Genomic DNA, 20,153 nt, shown 5'->3' with positions numbered 1-20,153 from the left:
GCTTTAGAAAAGAAAATCCTTATCAGGCAAACCCTCACAAGCAAATAAATAACCAGATAACACTTTTAAAATATAATTCCTGTTGCTGTTGTTGTTATTATTATTACTCCTACTACTAGTAACAACAACAATAACAAAACCAGCACAACTTCTTATCCTTCCATATTAAATTTACTGTTCTTTGTTCTTTCAGTACTCTTCAAGTCTGGCTCAGTTTGCGTTTTAGAACAGTCATTCACTTGGAGAACATAAGAGGGAAACCATACACCTGCCTTCCCTGCTCTTTGTTCTTGCCTAAGCATCCACGCTGGCTCTTTGATCTGACTCACTTCCACCATTTTTAGATATTTGTGCTCCTAAAGGACAACTGAAATTACTGAGCACAGAATGTCTCCATTCCCAGTAATGGCATGTTCTCTACCCCGTAAAAGGTTGCAATTCAACTTCCTCCTTTACCACAAAAACAAGGGGAAAAAGTTAGTAAAAGCTATTATTTACCTCTCCACGTTGAGCTTCTTGTATTCTGGTAAATCTAAGGTCAGCATGCTCCCAGTTTGCATTTACACTATATATTCTCAGCTGGGAAAGTTCAAATGAAGCATTAAAGGCTTTTGCACCAATCCTTATTATAATGGAGTTGACAGAAACTGAAATGCCTTCTACCACTTTTTCAGCAAAGCCATATTCACTGAAAAGTGAAATGCCAACATATTAAATATAAACCAAGTGAAAGGGCACAAAATTAAACAGAATAAATAAATTATGAAACAGATGTTAAAATAAATGAAGTTACTAATGTGTTCTACAGCTTGCAACTTTTGCTCAATATACTTGATGTAGTTTACAACTGTCACTCTGTGATCTTCATCTCTACATAATTAACATATATTTGACTAAAAGCAATCTACACAAAGTATAACAGTTAATACAATCCTTTGATGTCAAATTACATGGATGTATGTATTATATGTTATTATACATACATTAAAAAGCAGTCTACATCATTATGCAGAAAGCCTACTCTTCTTTATGCATACATAAGGAGTAATTCATGTCAAATTAATTACTTGACAAATCCAGTCCGGTTAGTATTTATGTCTATAAGCCAAATTATTTTGTCCATTAAAAATAATAACTTTCAGATATTCAAAATAGTATAAAGTATTTGCATTATTTCATTCTATAAAGAAAGGCATCCTAAATGGTGGCTACACTTCTAGAGCAAATCAACATGCATTTCAGTATTAAAAAAGATTAAGCTGTTGTAAATAATTTTTAAATAAAAATCTTACATGTTCTGAATGTTTTAGGTTAGTGTATGGAAAATTGAATATTAAATATTATTTTAGCATCTAAAAACTTCCACACTTTTGTTTTCTTGTGGGTTTTTTCCTGCTTGTTAAAAAAAAAAAAAAAAACAACAAAAAAAAACCCCAAAAAAACCACAGTATTAAAAAAGATTAAGCTGTTGTAAATAATTTTTAAATAAAAATCTTACATGTTCTGAATGTTTTAGGTTAGTGTATGGAAAATTGAATATTAAATATTATTTTAGCATCTAAAAACTTCCACACTTTTGTTTTCTTGTGCTTTTTTTCCTGCTTGTTAAAAAAAAAAAAAAAAACAAAAAAAAAAAAACCCCAAAAAAACCAAAAAAACTTGTGTGGTTTGTCATTCCTTTTCCTTTTTCAACTTTCATTCTACATCTCTATGGCCTCGGTTTTCAAGCTGTACCTTAGGAGACACACAGGCCCACAGACTACTTCTACACATTGCATAGAAGTTACTACAAGAAAAAATATTGTATCATCAAATTTATTTCTCTGTATACAGGCCCCAGTGACCACGGAAAAATGTTTTGAGTCCCTGTAAAGGAAATTATTGGGGTGTAGAGAGACAAAAATCACTGATGTAATGTTGCGTTGTCCCACCAAATTGCTTAAGTTTTGGTCTACACAATGTGCATTAAATCTCCCAGTAAGAATCAGCTGATACAATTAAGGAAATAGAACTTTAAAACACTGCACTAACAAACAACCTTTCAAACTCTTTTAGACAAAACAGATAAAAAAGAAAAATTTTTAAAACCCACATGAATATTATATGTATTTTCCAAAACAGATGAAGACAAGATACTATCCATTTTTAAAAAACTTAATATCAATTAAACTCAGTAAATATCTGACATAGCAGTTGCACCCCTATGAAATGTACCTTGCAAGCTCTATATCTAGTTCACATCTTCTCTCCAGGCTTGGGTCTGGATAACACCATTATCACTATACTGGTTCACACACAAGCAATAAAATAAAATTTTGGAGCAGATGGGAATGGCAGGCTGCAACTCTATACACTTCTGAAAATTTGCAGTCAACGTGTTTTACATAATGCCAAACCTTTTTTGATCAATTACATGTAAGTGCCATCACTGACCTCTGCCCGGATGCAGTTGCTATAGGAGAGGGTCCATTAGGGGCACGTGGCTCTTCACATGTGCTCATTTCCATTACAACTTTATCCAAGGACTTGAAAAACAAAACAAAGCAAAAAAAAAAAAAAAAATTGGAGGCTTTACAAACAAAGTAAATATATGACATATGAAGAACCAAAATCCAAATGAAAAAAGGTCCCTTGAGAACTTTTTTCTGAAATATACATAAAACATTTCCTACCATGTCAATTTTTCCACAAACTTTTATAATACACTAGATTATCTTTTTTAAACTTTTTTCTTATGTTTTTAATTTTGTGAGTTCTAACATACAACCCCAGTCAAATATTGATTAATTAAATTCTTGATCCCTGAAAATTATTTATCCAACACATAAATTTTCAAAAATCACATTTCAAAACGGACATGCTTTAATGTGTAGTTATCTGAATCTTCTTTCTATATGACTGTTCTTTCATAAAATACTTAATGCAAGCTGATTCAAAGCACAGCAGTTAAGATTTTTTCCCTGTCTAATTGTAACTTTCTACCACCCTTTCTGAATTCCCCCACTTATGCTCTCAGGTCAGACAAATACCAAAAACCCCTTTGTCCTCAATTTTAGATTTTTCATGATTCAACCTGCCTTAGCCACTAGATTATTATCATATTGTGCTAATCACAATATGATAATGCCTGTTGTCATAATCTGCTTGCTCAACATTTTTCTGTTCTACTCTTATCCATGAAAACCTGACTACAACCAAAAAATTCATCAAGTGTCTAGTCTGAATTTGTTTATACTTTGCTGTATTTTGATGCTTAAAGGGAAGCAATAGCTGTTAAGAGTAAATCTAGACATTTTAAAAAAAATTTTTTAGCTGTCTCAATGAATATCTTTCCTTGAAAACAACAGAGAAAAAAAACCAAGAAAAACCCAATCCCTTAGTTTGAGGATGGTGAGGAGAAAGCCAATATTTCTCCTAGTTATCCTAACAGTTTTGGATGTTTGACCACTATTTTAAAAATTCCCTTTACTACATGACTATTGCACAGAACAGTATGCTCCACGGATGCAAGGAGATTGCACAATACAAAAATGAGGTAACAAAGAATGCCTGGATGCAGATCTGTGTCTTTTCTCACCGGCAACTTCTGTACTTGCATAGAGTAAAAACTGCTGCAGATCATCCTTGGGGCCCAAAATCACTCCTCAAAACTCTCTTGTTTATCATATAAAACCAGAACTGGGTCATGAACAGTACGTGCCACTATGTCAACAGACTGATTCTCACAAAGGGCAAGCCAGCTTAGTCCCTTTGGCTAGACAAGTGGGTTCTAGTTATCCAGTAAGCTGCACTAACAGAGGATGCTATTCCAACTTAATTCAACTCCCAGTAGCAAAAATATCCCCCCTCCCTGTCCCTGCCAAAATACCAGAAGTTCAGTGATGCAATGAAGGGCTGAGGTCTGGCACTTGGGCCACTGAATTCACATTCCTTTAGAAATCAAAAAGGCTGTTGTACAATTTACCATTGCATAGTGAACTTTTGTTACCTATTTAATGCACTTGTTCAAGGACACCTTTATGTAAAAAAGGTTACCTTGAAAGTTATCTTAGCCTCAAAGAGTGCTAATGTAAGTTCAACTGGAGCAAAGCAAACAGCGCCTTGCTGCCACAGGTCAAAGTGTGTCATGTTTAAGAATAGCACAGCTTAAACCCATTTCCTACTTTGGCAGTTGCATCTCACAGCCAAGAAGTTGAATCATCCCACCTCGGCATTACCAGACTTTAGGTTCTGGGTGTCAGGAAGAAGCAGTACAGACATAAGTACATTCCAACTGGGTCACTAGCAAATGCATCAATTATTTAAAACAAAATGTCTTTCCCAAGTCTGATTCAGAATGAAGGAATTACAAGCACATTCACTGCAAGACTGGGAAACATGACAGCTAAAGGCATATTCACTCTTAAGCAAATGCAATTGAAAAAATTTCCTCATCATCAAATACATTACTTCTGGCGTTACCACACTTGTTAGTATATTTAAAATTAAAGAACAAAGGAAAATAAATGCGAGCATTAATGTGACTTCTAATTGTTGTTGAGTCCTATTTGCACATTTCACCTCCTATTTATATCCAGGCTGAATCCTAGGTGGTTACAAAAACCCTATAAATGCTATGTGTGTCAAACCTGCTATAGCTGAGATCACAATGTAGAGTACAGATGTAGAATTGAAAAGTCCCAGAAAAGACCGCTCCAAAAGAAAGGCAGGAACTTGTAAAAGGGGTGACTTGGACAAATAACTACCCTTCAGATAAACCCAAATTAACATGCATAAAAATGTGACAAAAGTGAGCTAAAGGTCAAACATTACAGTGACTACACTGAAGCCACAGATTAAGAAAATAAACCTACCAAGGAAAACATTAAGGCATTTTGCCTTGATCTGCTGCTACCCAGAGGACACTTAGTAAAGGCCTGTTAATGTTTCAGTTATTTCCAGAATCACATCAAGAGAACTATATAAACATTTGATATGGATTCTGCTACACACAGACTAGTGTATTTCAGAGTTCATTTCAGAACTTACCAAAGAGATGGGATGTGTTTTCAATTTTGTCCATGGTATCTGCAAGAGAAAACACTACTCTAAAGCAAATTAAATATTAAAAATACAGTAAAATAAATCACACAGAATGTGTTTTAGGCATACAAATTATATTTCTAATTTCTCAACTCAGCATGATATTACCTTCAAAATATTAAGTTCATCTGAACATACTATATGGTAACTTTATGCATACACTAGGTGTTAAAAACATTAAACTTCAAAATCTACTTATCACTGAGTAGAAAAACAGAAGAACAAAATAGAATCTGTCTCTTTAACAGTGAGTTGTCAACCATCAGAAAAAGCATCACAGCCTTACACATTATTTCCTTTAAAAGGAAAGAAAATACACATTTCCTTTGTTGACCTACAACTAATTGGATGCCTGCAGCAAAATATGAAGTTCACTGCATTTAGAAAAATCAGGACAATCTCCCATAGTGGGAAAAAAAAAGCAAAGAAAAAACACCAAAAAAACCATTAACAAACCCCACCAAAAGACTAAGGAGGTGTTAATGTTTGACCAAATTGTAACTTCAGTCAACAACAAGCCATACTTCTTTTCTTAATCACAGATTCATACAATGTGGTACAGATGATACACATTGTTTCAATTATTAGCAGCCACAATGACCAAAAATGGAGTATCTACTGATTTACTGTGTTTCCCACAGAGATCAGAATCCCTCCAAAAGGTATTTTTGGAAATAGGAGCAGAACAAGAGGGGAAGCAATAAACTAAGAGAAGTGAAGAGAGAACACACAAAAAAGAGAATAATAAATAATTATGATAGCCTAAGTACCACAGACAAATATGAACTTTTACTTCTACCACATTTTCAAAACATGCAGAAATGAATTCTACTCAGTAAGAAAAAAATTTAAAATAATAACTCTTATTTTCATTATTTCCAGAAGTATTTTATGTCATCACATGAAAAACAAAAATAAGGAATAAATTACTGCTGATAAAATCTTTGTTGTTCTTTAAAATTTTATCAAGCACTTATCACAATTTCCTACTAATACAAAGTTGCTTGGAAGTTCACAAAGACAAAACAAAAAGAAAAAAGATTTGGTTAATTAGTACTGCAGCACAGTAAAACACTCACCCTAATGGATGCTTTATTACAAAACACCTTGTTTATAGCCAGCCATGTTGGAAGATCCAGCATGTTCTGGAGTACCTCTTGATCCAACTCTAAATTGGTCAGCTGACCTTCCCCCTTTAATGTGCTCAGGTTGATCTTGTCAGGTGACAGATTTTTGGTGAACCTAAAAACAAACACACCTTAAGTAAATACATATAAAGCAATCAAAGTTATCCTGCATATCAGTGACAATTTAACTTAAAGCAATGGTCTGGAGGTGAAGAAATCTTTGATAAATTTCACCCAGGAAAGAAATGGTATGATGGAATTGATTTGTCCCTCTAATTTTTTTCATCTCATTAGCCCAATTTATAAATCCATAAACAAAAATATATTGTGATCTATCTTTTAATTTTTGTGTCATCCAGAATAACAAATGATCCTTGACTCAAACTATTGAACTATTTATTTTAACTATATAAAGTAGAATTGAATTATTTCACTCTTTAATTTTTTGAAAGGAGAAAAAAATCCCAAAAATTACTGTTGTAAGCAATACCTTTCTATATATTTAGCTAAAATCTTGCAATAAAAAAGTTTTATTTACAATATTAATTTGATTTAGTCATAGAATTTAATGACAAATTAGAAATACACATACACACACATAGCAGCATGAGGTATATAAAATATTGGATGAAAACTTGAAAGCTCAGTATGATATCCATGTGGTAAAAAGTGTAACTATTTAAAAGCGTACATATAAATTACTTTATATTTCAAATGCACTAGGATTTGCTGATACAATGAAACAATCTATGTGACTGTGTCAAATGGTTCACATCCTTGGGAGACAACACAAGAGCCCATGGGTTCTCTACCTTCAAACCAACAGCTGTAGCATTGTATCTACCTTAAGTTAAAAGCAGGCTATTCTTTACCACACTTTCAATCTGCCATGAAAAATTGTTTCTGCTCATGAGTTGAGTCTAGTTTTACAAGACTAGGTAGTAGAAAATACTGCTGTTGGCAGTATGCTTTGTGCCTTTTCCCACCAAAATCTCCTGGTGTTGCTATTCTCCAGGCAGAGAGCAAAGGGGTTTGTCCGTCCTCAGTGATGGAACATGACACTGCAGCAATGCCCCAGGAGGTGCAATTCCAGCATTTCCTTTCCATTCAAGAGACCAACTTGTAACTGAACTACAAGGTCCTCATTAAGTTTGATACTGGAGGAGACAGTGGAAGCTGATGAAGAAAGTCGGCAAGCTTTTTTTTCCTCTTAACAGTTTCCAAATACAGCTTGAAACAGAGAAGGCAATTTTTGAGTCCAACTCCCCAACTCCACTCCCAGAACAGTTAGCTTTGAAAATGCTAACTAGCATTACCTAGCCTGAAAAATACAAGTAGTATGTGTTTGCAAATAATACTAGACATGTTTCTTATGACAGAAGTGCTGCAGTTGTTACTGTATTGCTTACAGTCATAAGTTATCCACAAGCAATGAGATTTAATCCGTGAATAATATAGTTTCATAATTTCAGTACTAAAAATATGTTGACATAAGGCTACTGATAAATGTATTTTCCTTGGCAAGTAATGTACTTCTAAATGGTCTGTTTAGAAACATTATGAGGGAATAAAGGACTTGAATTATTTTTTTTACCCTTTTTTCAATAAGAAAGAATAATGAGAAGAGCTAAATAACCTTCCTCATTAAAACAACCTACCAGTAACAGCAAAATATAAAACTTCCTATCTCAGAACCAATTTCAAAGTCTCATATGGCTCAGGTAGTACAGCCATACAGATAAAATCAGCAAATTTACACAGCAAATGCAAAACCATTCTGCCATTACACACACACACAGGTACACACAAGTCTCCTGAGACTCATGCTGTGTGAAACAAGTCCCCCTCAGAGTTCGCTGTTGCTCAGCCACACCAGAAATGCTTCTCAGCTTGGAGACAGATCTAAGCATTATTCTGGGTCACAGCTACAGACACATCACAGTGAAATGCACAGGGCCTACAGAAAGAGGTTTGCAAATTTCAGAGCAAGAAAGATACCAAAATACCACACAGGGGGAGAATGGCAACAGCAAAGCCCTTTTTGAGTTACTTTCAGCAAACAAAATAGAAGCAAACATGGAGCAGGAGGACAGGGAAAAAATTCAAGGACCATCACTTTTTCTACATACATTTTTTTTAATTCTTCATTCAAAAGGGACAGACATAAGAGGATCTCTGCCTCTTAAGACTGTACCCTTCATGACAAAAGTCATGGAAGGAAACTCTCAACAGGTGAGCTGTGAGAAGATATTCTTAGCATAATTGTTTTCACAGATTGATTTTCAATTTTACAAACTACACTTCCTTTTTCAAAACATATCTGAGGTTTGAAATACTATGTGATAGTATGGATTTCAATACAGCTTTAATACTGAATTTCATAAGTAGAATAATACTGTAAAATATTTACAGTTTAAATGCAAGAATCCAGAAATATGAATTTGTAAATATCAAAGCTGCCTGACACAGCTCCTTTGGGTACCTCTACACACACATGCACTAAATATTCCTATGCAGTTACCGATACACGGTTCAACTTCAATATACAAAGAACAGACTAAGAGTTTTGTGAAAAGCATAAAAGACTGTACAGTAACAGTGCAGTATTAAGAATCAAAGAGGAGTAAACTACAATCAATGTATTTCATCAGGACCACAACAGTTCTTTCAGTTCTCTCCCTCTAAAATAACTCAAAACCTACACAGAAGAGACATTTATTTCCTTGGCTAAAATATTTATTTTCTAAAGGTTTGTTTGTAACACCACAGGCTTGGAGCTCCACCATGTTGGCAGAGAAGATGGCCAAGAAGCTGAAAACAGAAACAAAAAAAACCTCAAAACCAGGTAGAGAAGATGGAAGAACACTTTTCTGAAGCCACAAGCTTATGGTTTGTATACAGAAGGCCACAAACAACATGAAGCATAGAGCAGTGCTCCACAAAGGTCTGGAGTGAATACCAGGTGCCAGGTGTCAAGTTTGACAACAGAAACTCCAACCTTTGGATTTAGCAGAAAAATAAGAGAAATCTGGATCACATTTGGACACAGATTCTCAGCTGTTTTCCCCAGCTCTACCATGTGCCTTCCCTGCTTTTGAAATAAAATTTCCTCAGTGATATGACTCTAAATGTATGCTCTAATCATGATAAATTATTAAATCACAGTATGTGCCACAAGTTTTGCTTATCTCCTTGTTATGAACGCAAACTGCTTAAACTGGCTTTGAAAAAGGGAAGTATGACCTACTAAGCACTGGCAACTGGATCAATAATAGAACAGCAGAAATGGAACACAAAGATAACTGTTTTCTTTGTACTGTTTCACCTGGCTGAACCATGTTATTTGATCACTAAGGAATATTACACCACTTCTGAAACAAAAAAAATTTGTCTTTTTCAATTGAGTTTCTCAGGAAGATGTTTCCTTCCCATGACTCTAAGTAACAGAATGAAGGAGGTCTACTACCATTCAGCTCACTATACCACTTCAAAATTTAAGATTTCAAGTACAGAAGAGGAATAGAACTAACTCTGTCAAATTTCTCACAGGAAAAAAAGTGTTGGAATCAACAGTGTATACTGTTACAACTGAGTTCCTCTCATCCAATGTAACACTACAAACCATAGCTGATTTTAAGTAACTGGCTTGATCAAGTACACCCCTCACTATGTGTGACACCCAACTGGCACCCTGTTACACCCTCCAACATCAATTTGTACATGAGAAAGGTATCACCCCTTTACCCATTGGTATTGCGGCCACTCCACACAAATTCCTATATGCTTTTTATCTATCTCACCTTGAACATTTGCAGAATTGTCAGATATGTATTTGCTGTCTGAGTGCAAGATAGAGAACCCTCCATGGCCTGTTGGATGTCCAGCACGGAGAGGATCTGCATCACCTCCTGCAAAGCACTTTGTGAAGGTGCTCATTGCGCTCTGGAGCAGGACAGGACATTTCCTTGTTTATACACCCAGCCTGGACCTACTACTCTCCGGCTGGCCATGAGTTATAGCACACTGGAAAATCCAAAATAGCACCTACAACAGCTTCAGGTGGGACTTTTCATGCTACTATACAGGACCTCAAGCACCTAACAGTTATCACGCTTTTTGACCTATCATAGTGTAAGGACTAATCTTGCTTTCCAGGGAAATCACTAATTAGGACCTTGGCTCAACAAGCAACCCATATTTGTGTAGCCCATCCGGTGCAGTGTCACACCACCTCCTGATCCATCCCATTGTAGGAGTCCTGAATAATACATCTACTTTGCCAACACTTTCCAAATAATTGCTTCCATTTCATTTCAACACAGAAGGACTTCAGCACAGACTCCCACGCCAGGTTACTTCCTAAAGACATCTTAGAACACTTCTACTCACTTCAAGACCTTTCCCGCACTTTCTCAAATAATGACATCCCCACTAAGTACATAACGCTTCCTGTAGTTAATTCTGTAGCAACACATATAGGAAATTATTTTCTTTCCATTTAGAAAAGCTGTATTGCTTGCTTTTTGGGTACAGGCAGAAGTGAGACAGCTGCTGTCATCACTGGTTATTATCTAATTATGTGTCATGAAGCAGATCTGTGCACACAGCCAAGCAGTGTGCATAAACGAGGAGCTTGCACTGCACAAATGGCAATCATGTCGCAAGTAAAACATTGCTCAAGCAATTTACCTTTCATTTATGATAAACCCTCACACAGACCAATATCAAGCCTTTGTATTCCATATTTTCACATTCCATATTTTCACATCAAGCAGAGAAATGGCCAATATGATCAACCTCAAAGAGCTTTATTCAAACATGACAATCCTATATGTCATGCCGTCATGACACATTGTGTACAAGATAATATAAAATCCTGACTATATCAAACAATATGTGGCAATGTATCCACAACTTCCATATTGCAGGCAGCAAAAAAACCCCTTAATTTGCTTATACTTGATAACTGTTAAAATTGATAACCACTTGATAACCACTTAAAATACAATATTCTGTACCTAATTCAGAAAAAAAGCGCCATTTGGTGAAAAATAACTTCAGAAATTTAAAATAATAAAATAATGATACAGTGTAAAAGCATAACAACACCTGCTTTTTGGAAATGGCATCATTTATTTATATGACATTAGCAGGTATCTTTTTTAATGCTAACTGATCAGATCTCACAACAAAATAAGATCTTTTGATATTAACTATAAGAACTCTTTTAATTAAAAAAAAAGAAAATCAGTCACTTTCTTCTGTAAACTAGTTAAAGAGCTGACTGATCCTTCAAATATGTCAATACAGAGCTAATACACAATAAGTAATGAAAAGGAATTAATTAGATGCAAATAATAAACAGTAAACATTATATAGCCTAAAGATATTGGGAATTACCCAGATTACATTTAGAAAATACACATCAAGGCATGTTTATAATGGGATTGCTGATTTAGTGCACAAACCCAAATTTAGTTTAGGACTTTAAAAAAACCAACAAATCCAAAACACACAGCTGCATACAAACAATTATTTTTTGCATCGTTTTAAATTACAAAAGAAACAGGAGTGGAAACCCAAGTAACATTTTATAGAGCTCACTTCACTCCTAAATTTATATGAATACATACCACCTCTTACATTTACTCTACGAAGGTGGGAGAGGGGAAGTTACCTGAGGGCAAGGTATTCAGACATAAGGCCCCTATTCCTGGTGAAAGCAAGTGGTCAGTTGCCACGGTTTCTGAGAAGCTTCTGGTACTCATTTTGGTAGTAAGGATATTCACAGCAAACCAATCTCCACCAGAGCCAGCTGGGATCGCTGCAGGGAACGGGACACAGGGGACACACAAGGGATCAAGTTCAAAGGGAAAAAGGAGTGATACAATAATGTAAGAGAGTTTTAGCTGAAGAGAACTGCAGTTACAACAGTTTGTTACACATCATGACACTACAGAATTCAAAAGGAAACAGACCTGTGTAAAACACTAGATTCCTGTGAGAGTATCCCTTGCTTTCTGATACTACAGTACTACTGGAGCCCTGTTTAAATGAACAGCTTATGAAGAAAATTTTAGTCATGCAGAAAAGATCAATATAACATAGCCAAGTAATTTCAGAGATATCCAGTATACATTTGGAAGATGAGGAAGAAGATAGCCCAAAGATGCAGCATATGAGGGCTTTATTTTATTTTTAAATGGGAGACAACTTTTCAGTTTTGTTTTGCTTAGCCTGAGATTTCTCACATTATTTATTCCTATTGACAGTGTCTCAACCTCAGCTATTTAAAATTCACACTAAAGAAACCTGACTCTAGAGATGTAGGGGAATGGGAATTCTGGATCTGTTTTTGTGTTTGGGGTGGTGCTACAAAGACCTGCATACATTTGGCAGTCTGATTTCGCAGGCTATGAAATTTTAGTACAATAAGTTCCTCAAAAAGAAGTTCTCTGCTAACTGTCTTCACTTCAAAGAGATACCTCAAATATAATTAATTCCTACACTTTCACCCTTTTGGGTGCAACAAAACCCAAACATTTGGGACAGTGACCTTGGCAGACCGTTCATTGGGATATCAGAAGAGAATTTAAGGGATTTATCACTGAAGTGAATTACAGATACCTAGTTACAAATTATTATTCTTCTCAAGTCTCCAGACCCACAGTAATGGAAGAAACTGCAACATGAAAACTGTTTCAGAGGTAGGCAACCACTTAACTCAGATTCCTGAGTAGTTGGATCCAAGTTGTTGCTTCTGTGGGAGTCAGAAGGAGCAAGGGTCTCTGAGGTAAAAAAACCCCAAAACTCCAGAGTTCTCAAGCTAAATGGTTAAGATGCATGGCAGAGCTGCCACAAAATCTGTGCTGGGGACATTCTTCCAGCAAGGCTCATACATCCATCCAGGGGAGGCTGGAAGAACTAAAAAGCACAGCCTAGCTGGAACGCTTTCCTCTCCTGTGTTTCCTTATCAAAAAAGAAGACAATGAAGAGATCTGAACCTTGGTTAGCACCAGCTCCACAAAGGTGTACTCCTACAGGAGTTACTGGATTGAGAAACCTGGGTTGTTGTGCAAGTGGCCAAACCCAAGATACTCTTGATATAACTGAGTAATTACTTGTTAGCAATTATTCTGATGATTCGCAAAAAAACCTGTGAAATAAATCACTTTGCATAAGCTTTTATAATTCCATTAATGTCTCATCATAAATTACCTGATCTCCTTCATCCAATCTTCTTGTAGAAAAAAATAAAACAAGACACTTTGAAAAGAACCTCTCATTCTTGGGGTTATTTAGTACTGACTTTTATTCTGCTTCAATATTAAAAAACCCTCAAAACACTAAGGCTTTGGAAGGAGAAATAACAAATTTCAAAAAAATGTAACTGTGGGCTAGTTTTGATTCTTACATACTCCATAATCACTTGACCTTAAGAGACAATTTTATTCCTTACAACTTTATTTAATTACCTTTTTTTCCCAGGGAATACTTCATACTAGTGTCAGATACTTGAACAAAGCAATCTTCAAGATAATTTTCATTGTGAAACTTACTATTATTCTGAGAACTCTTTAAAGAAAATGATCACATATAACTAAAATGGTGCTGATTAATTCTTCTTGATTGTGCAAATGTGTTAGTTTCCATCATGTATGCACAAGAGCTGTCTGACTTCAAAAAAGCTTCAGCAGAACTTTAACTGTACAAATACAGTGTCTGTAGAATTAGCATTTAGATTTATAATACATTTGCAAAAATAACGTAAAACAAACTGCAATGGACAAGTCAAATTCTGTGAGTTCATTTTATTAACCCAAACGCTACTGAAAGCTTAAGAGATCTTTCTGAGATGTAACACAAGCTTTAATAGCAAATCTTAATAAAGGTAACGATTTAGAATTTTCCAGAAAATGCATTATTGCTCATTTATCTCCAAAATACATGTATAATTTCATAAAGCACAACAGCAATTTCAGTTTGAATTTTGGAAGGTGTTCTGTTACAGAATCTTGAAATGCATAAAGATACTAACAAAAACAGAAGAGAGTGAAAATTTTTTATTTCTGTTTTAAAAAGCATTTATTGATTCCTTCATGCTCATCAGAACATTACCAACACGTTCACACAGAAGAAATTGTTGGCATGAAGTCTCCACTTAAATACTAAAAGTATTGATTTTCAAACATAGGGGAATCTAAGAAATACAGGATTACAGTGAAATTTTAAATTGCTCTTTCTCCTTGTCTGCTGTCTCAAGCAGTTCTGCTTTACTACCTGTAGTTTTTTAGGCTTATTCTTCCCCTAGGTGCAGCCTTTAAGACAGACATAATGCTAACACTTTTTGCAAGCATTCAGATACAATACAGACTCATTCAGAACAATAGAGATTGTTATGTCTACATTGTGTTTTGCAATTTTCTCACATACTACACAAGCCAAAAGAGTCAGTCACCTAGAATACACTCTGCAAAATTAGTACAAGCAAAAAGAGAAGCGGAAAAGTACACATTTTGTGTTCTTTGGCTGGCTAAAGGAATTGGATACCTTTCACAAAACTAAAGTGACACGCAAGCGGAATACACACTTAAAATAAGCAAAAAAAACTACTTATTTTGCTACTAGCAGAATTTTCAAAGTTCATCCAAACAATTATGGTCATTTAATTTCAGGAAGGAAATGGCCCACTGTAGCCAATAAGTGTTACACTGCTTTACTCTAAAAGAAGCCAGCTCAGATCTCCTGAGAGGACAAAATTCCTCACCAATCAGGCACATCTGACTGGCATAAAAGTAGGTCAATATGCAGGGCAAATACTTTGGTAGGATGCATGTCAGTTGTACCAGATGATGTAGGGTATCATTGTTTATATCAGTACCAGCTGATTCCTGATATTCATACAATTAGGATGCTATTCTTTTTACAACCATTCTCCACATGAGCTTTAGAATGACTTCCTAACTATGAGATGAAAACAATTGTCACAAAACTCACTGCAATTTTCTACTATTGAAATCTTAGTATGTTCACATCTATTGATTCAGATAAGCAAAAGCAAAGGTCTAAGTTCAAGCAGAACATTAACTAATGACACAACTGAAAACAATTTCTGTCATACCAAACACTTCAAAACATCTTTCTCTTTTCTTTGTGGAAAATATTGAGTAAAATGCAAACTGTAACTTTTTAAGTTGAACTATGTGTTATCATTAATAAACTTAAGAGTTAATATCAGTTGAGTTGAAGACTGTCATATTCAGTGTGGCTACTTATCAGACCAGCAAAGTTTATATGCTTGCCTTCATGCTTCTTACACATATAAAAAAAACCCCTGGTTTTCACAGAAAGGCATGGATCATGCAAATATACAGAAGACTCAGACTGCTCATTAACTAGAAAGGGAATTTCAATGAGACTAGAAGCCAAGACCAAAAAACACCTGAAAACACCCTTATACAAGTCTGAGTTAGTGATAACTGATCCCTGTAGGCACCTCACATCCAAAAACCCCAAGACTGAAACCCATGCCATAGAGATGATCCCCTCAAAAACAGAGATAGTATGACAGTAACCCCACAGTGAACTTGCACAGGGCAATCTAGATTCCTATTGGAAATCTTTAACACCATTGTTTCATACACTTGTCCACCGAGCCTGAGAAAAAAGAAGGAATGCTGAAGGATACCTGCAATCATAGCAGAGCACTGAACAGTAAATCTGGCAGTAAAAAGGTGCTGCTCAACAACAATTCTCTCACCCACTGAAAATACGTAACAGTACAAATGAAGATCCAACACAAGTTCCAGTTCAATGGGGAAGACCTTTACAGTACAAGTAAGTGATCCCCACACTACAGAGAAGACTTCTCCTAGGGATGGTGTATCTTTCCTACCTTGTAAAGGATGCTGAAGTGTCTGTTTTCCAGACACTTATTTCATTTTAGGGCATATATGAAATAAAGACACTCCATCAACTGCATTCAGTAAAACACACCTAACACAACGTGGAGATGTCAAAATTTCAAGCCTACAAATGGCAAACTCATCTCCTCCTTAGTTGATACATTTAGTTTCATATCCTACACCAAGCACCACATAATGTGAAGTATAACAAAAACACATGTAGTTTGTTCCTATCCCTTCCCTCCTTCTTGTTTTCTACCACAGCCTTTGGAAAGAACAATGTATTTTGAAGACAGAGGACATTTTTTAAAATTTTAAAAGACTGGAAAAGCAAAAAACTCATCACCACATCCTCATATGAGATAAAGACTTGTTACAAACTGAATAAAATAAAAAATTAAAACAAAAAAAAAAACCAACCAAAAAAAACCTTTATAAAAGTAAAAAATAATTTGGATACCAAAATGGTTTCAAAATGCAGTTTGGGTCACCTTCTTGTTCTCAGACTTTAAAGACGCATACCTCTGTAACATTTTCACTGTCTAACAAATGTAGAATAACGAGGGCTCCTTCTACACCAGTGTCCATTATCAGTTCATCTAATAAAAGCACTGTGAACTGCTAAATGGAAACTGCATTGCTGAACGACACAGTGCTTCCAAATTTGCAAATACAGTACCTAGATAGGAAAAAGAGTAAAAACATAACCAACAGATATTGCAGTAATCTTCACGGCAAACATTGTCAAATCAATGATGATTTGGGGAGCTGGACAAGATCTAAAGATCCCTGCCAACCTCAACAGTTCTGTGGTTTGTGGCAAAAAGTCAAAGCACTTCTGTGTAACTTAAGGTACAACTTCATATATTTGTTCAAACATAACGGGAAATAAAATATTCAAAAGTGAAAATAAATCAAGATAAGAGGGTAATTCTTTCCACTATGTATGTACCTCTTCCAATAAATTTGAGTCCTCCCACTAATGCCTGTGTAGTTGAAGATGACAAGCAGGCAGCAGTTTCAATAAACTATGAAAACTGCAGAACAGCAACTATTATAGTAAGAGTAAAAAGTGAAAGTGTCTTTTGGCACTCTCTCTATTACAGGAAATTCCTTATGTGTTTGGCTCCTTAGTCACATTCTCACAAAACTTATTAATGAAAATCCTGAATGAATACTTCTTTAATTTTTGCTGAAAAATCAAGGTGCTGAAATTCAAGCTCATGTCACTTGAATTCTGCTTTCCTGAGTAACCAGCTTCTGAAACCACTGAAACACTTGCTCTGCAGGAAGTAAAAGTATTATCTGAACATGTAATGAAGAATACCCATAACAAGGGGCTTAATAATACTGTCTACATTTTAGGTATCAAACACACTCTGGATAGTATGGATTATGAGCATCAAGTTCAACTTGCAAGCCACAGATCACTGGATATATCCCATAAGCTTTCCAGAAGTGATAAAATTTGTCATAATCATTTGACAGAGCCTTGTTGAGAAAGCATTATCACAACACACAATAGAGGAATCACAAATTTATCAACATGACAAAGTACTTAGTTCTAATCTATTCAGCTGTTCATTTGAAAAACTGGACAAAAACCAACTCATCTTACTCATGCCTAGTTCCCAGGTACATTTTAGAGTTAACCTGTAGCACAGAGACTAGAGCTTACTTCTCTTTCCATACAGCTTGCTACATGTCACTACGGGAAACAAGCTGCTAAATCCAGCTATTCCAAGCACACTGCTGATTAGAAAACTGACTCAAGGCTGATGACATCTTCTTTTTGCATTTCCATTCACACGGTGCTCTGTCATTTTCATGTAAAGAGATTTCTTTGGTCAGCATTCCCTGCTACATAACTCATGAGCAGGGCAGAGAAGAAAAATTATTCTACTACAGTTCCATACATCACATTTAGAAGATAGATATCAAAGGATTTGGAATGAGAATTATGTTCTCCGTATGCATCAACAACAGATTAGTCAAATTACAATCTGTCACTTAATTTTGTTTGATTTTCTCTATAAACACTTTTCGGAAATAGATAAAAGTGGAATAGAACATTTTGTAAGAAAGAAAAGTATAAAAATGAAGTATTTCAGGTTGTATTTTTTAAGATATAAAAGTAAGCTCTGAAGAATTAGCAATGCTATGGTATTATGACACATCAAGTAGCTAACAGGTTTTTGCCTGTCTTTAGAAAATGGGAGAAACCTGATGCGGCTTTTTAAAACTGTATGAATCAGATTGTGTACTTTCTGAGATTTCTCCATCTTTCAAACACATGACACTGACAGCTAAGAAATTTACAGGAGGTTTGTTTTGTTTTAGGCCGCGAGGCACCTCAAACATTATTTCAGTCACCCAGAAAACCACGAACTTATTTTCACCTCTCCCCGTGCACCTTTCTGTTGCCCGGCCTCACCTGCTCGGTGTCTCAAGAGCTCGGAACTGGCGAGCTGAGCTGCAAGGGCACAGGCCGAGCTGCCCCGGCCCCGGCCAGCAGCGCACCGCGGCGGCTGCTGCTCGCCCCCGCCGCCCGGGAGCCACGAGGGTCGGGGTCTCCCCCGCTTCTCTGCCCCCCGCACACCTCGGGCAGCGGGGGCGGGCGCCGTCAGCCCGGCGAGGAGGCGGCCGGAGCCCGGCGGTGAGTCACTCGGTGACTCCCTCCTGCGCCAGGCAGACCGAGCCCCCTCCCCGCCTGCGCCGCCGGGCACCGGGCGAAGGAGCCGGGGGCCAGTGGCCAGCTAAGCGGCCGTGGCCGCCGGACAGCCCCACACGAGCACCCAGCCACCTCCTCCGCCTCCAAATCACTACGAGGAGGCGTCTTCAGTTCCCCCTTCTGCGCGCAGAATAGAGCCGGTGCCCCCGCCCAGCGCCCAGACCGGGGGTCGCTCACAGGACAGGGAGCCGCAGTCGCCCCCGCACCGCCTCAGCCTGCCCGGTGCACCGCGCCCCACTGACCTGGAGAGATGCTTCAGGATCTGCTTCTTGATAATCCCCGCCATGGTGTCTGCCTGCCCGCGCCCCTCACGACGACCAGCCGGGACCGGGAACGCGCCTCATCCCTGCGCCCGCCCCTGCCCGAGGTGGGGAGAGCGCCGGGAGCGGGGCCGCTATCCCCACTCGCGCTTACTCGACGCCCGGCGCCATCTTGGCCGCAGCATCGCCTGGTGACGGGGGCGAGACGGGGCGGGACGGGCCCGGGGCCCCCGCCCCGCGCGGAGAGCGGCGGCTGCGGGCGGGCAGAGCGGCACGGGCCGGGGACAGGTACGGACACGGGCGCACGGGCACTCGAGGGGCCATGGGCGAGGGCAGTGGCGCCTCCGCCCTTCGCTTGTTCGCAGAGCCCCTGCCCGCCTGCTCAGCATCTCTGTTCCCATTCAGCGCCCAAAGCCTCTGCCCTCCTCAGCCCCACCGCCCACCTTTTCCCTGCTCTCTTCCGCCAGCTGTTTCCTTCATCTCTCTTCAGCCTTCCCATCTCCAAAATTCTGGAAGCGTATCTCTGCATCCCCGCCTGTGGCTCCATCCCTCTCCCGCCTGTGGAGCGTGTCCCAACACCATCACACCTTTACCTGGGCCTGACCTCGGCCAAGCCCAAAGATAGGACAGCTGCAGTTTCTACAGCACCGCACAAAAGAAACAAGGCTACATAAGATAAAGGGCTCACTGACAGAAACTTACAATGCTATGGCAAGAAATTCACATGTATACACACACATAAATGTCCTATACCCAAATTGCTCAAACACAGAGACTTGTAAAATCAGGTGGTTCCTCAGATGCTTACATTTTGCTGGGTATCTGTGACAAATATGCAGCCTATGAGTTATTTTACTTTCAAGAGAACAGCTTCTCGTGCTGTAGCAAAATCTCCAAGTCAGTTAAGAAATTAGTATCTTGTATTAGTTTTGTTCATCCAAACAGGGTTTTGTAACCCTTTTCCTCTGGCACTGCCTCATTCACAAAAGGCATCTTGAAGAATTTCAGTGGTGGGTAACCAAGTGCCCTAAAAATATTAACTGGCGGG

General features: G+C 37.7%; 1 protein-coding gene across 4 annotated transcripts in view; it reads right to left on the bottom strand.

Moving 5' to 3' along the window:
- Positions 1-19,304, bottom strand: part of UHRF1BP1L (UHRF1 binding protein 1 like) — a 47,542-nt gene extending 28,238 nt beyond the window's left edge. For all 4 annotated transcript variants that reach the window (XM_041474380.1, XM_041474381.1, XM_041474382.1 and 1 more), the window contains exons 1-5: positions 19,088-19,304; positions 6,162-6,324; positions 5,029-5,067; positions 2,434-2,525; positions 499-688 (exon numbers count right to left, since the gene is read on the bottom strand). In XM_041474380.1, coding sequence (XP_041330314.1) covers positions 499-688; positions 2,434-2,525; positions 5,029-5,067; positions 6,162-6,324; positions 19,088-19,131 — 528 coding nt within the window. In that variant the 5' untranslated portion in view covers positions 19,132-19,304. The remainder of the gene's footprint in view (positions 1-498; positions 689-2,433; positions 2,526-5,028; positions 5,068-6,161; positions 6,325-19,087) is intronic.
- Between the last annotated feature and the right edge of the window lie 849 nt (positions 19,305-20,153).

Source organism: Pyrgilauda ruficollis, unplaced genomic scaffold (assembly GCF_017590135.1).
Source record: "Pyrgilauda ruficollis isolate IOZ18807 unplaced genomic scaffold, ASM1759013v1 scaffold32, whole genome shotgun sequence".
In the NCBI taxonomy this organism is placed as follows: Eukaryota; Metazoa; Chordata; class Aves; order Passeriformes; family Passeridae; genus Pyrgilauda; species Pyrgilauda ruficollis.
Note: the sequence above shows the minus strand (reverse complement) of the source record. Positions and strands in the feature narration are given on the sequence as shown.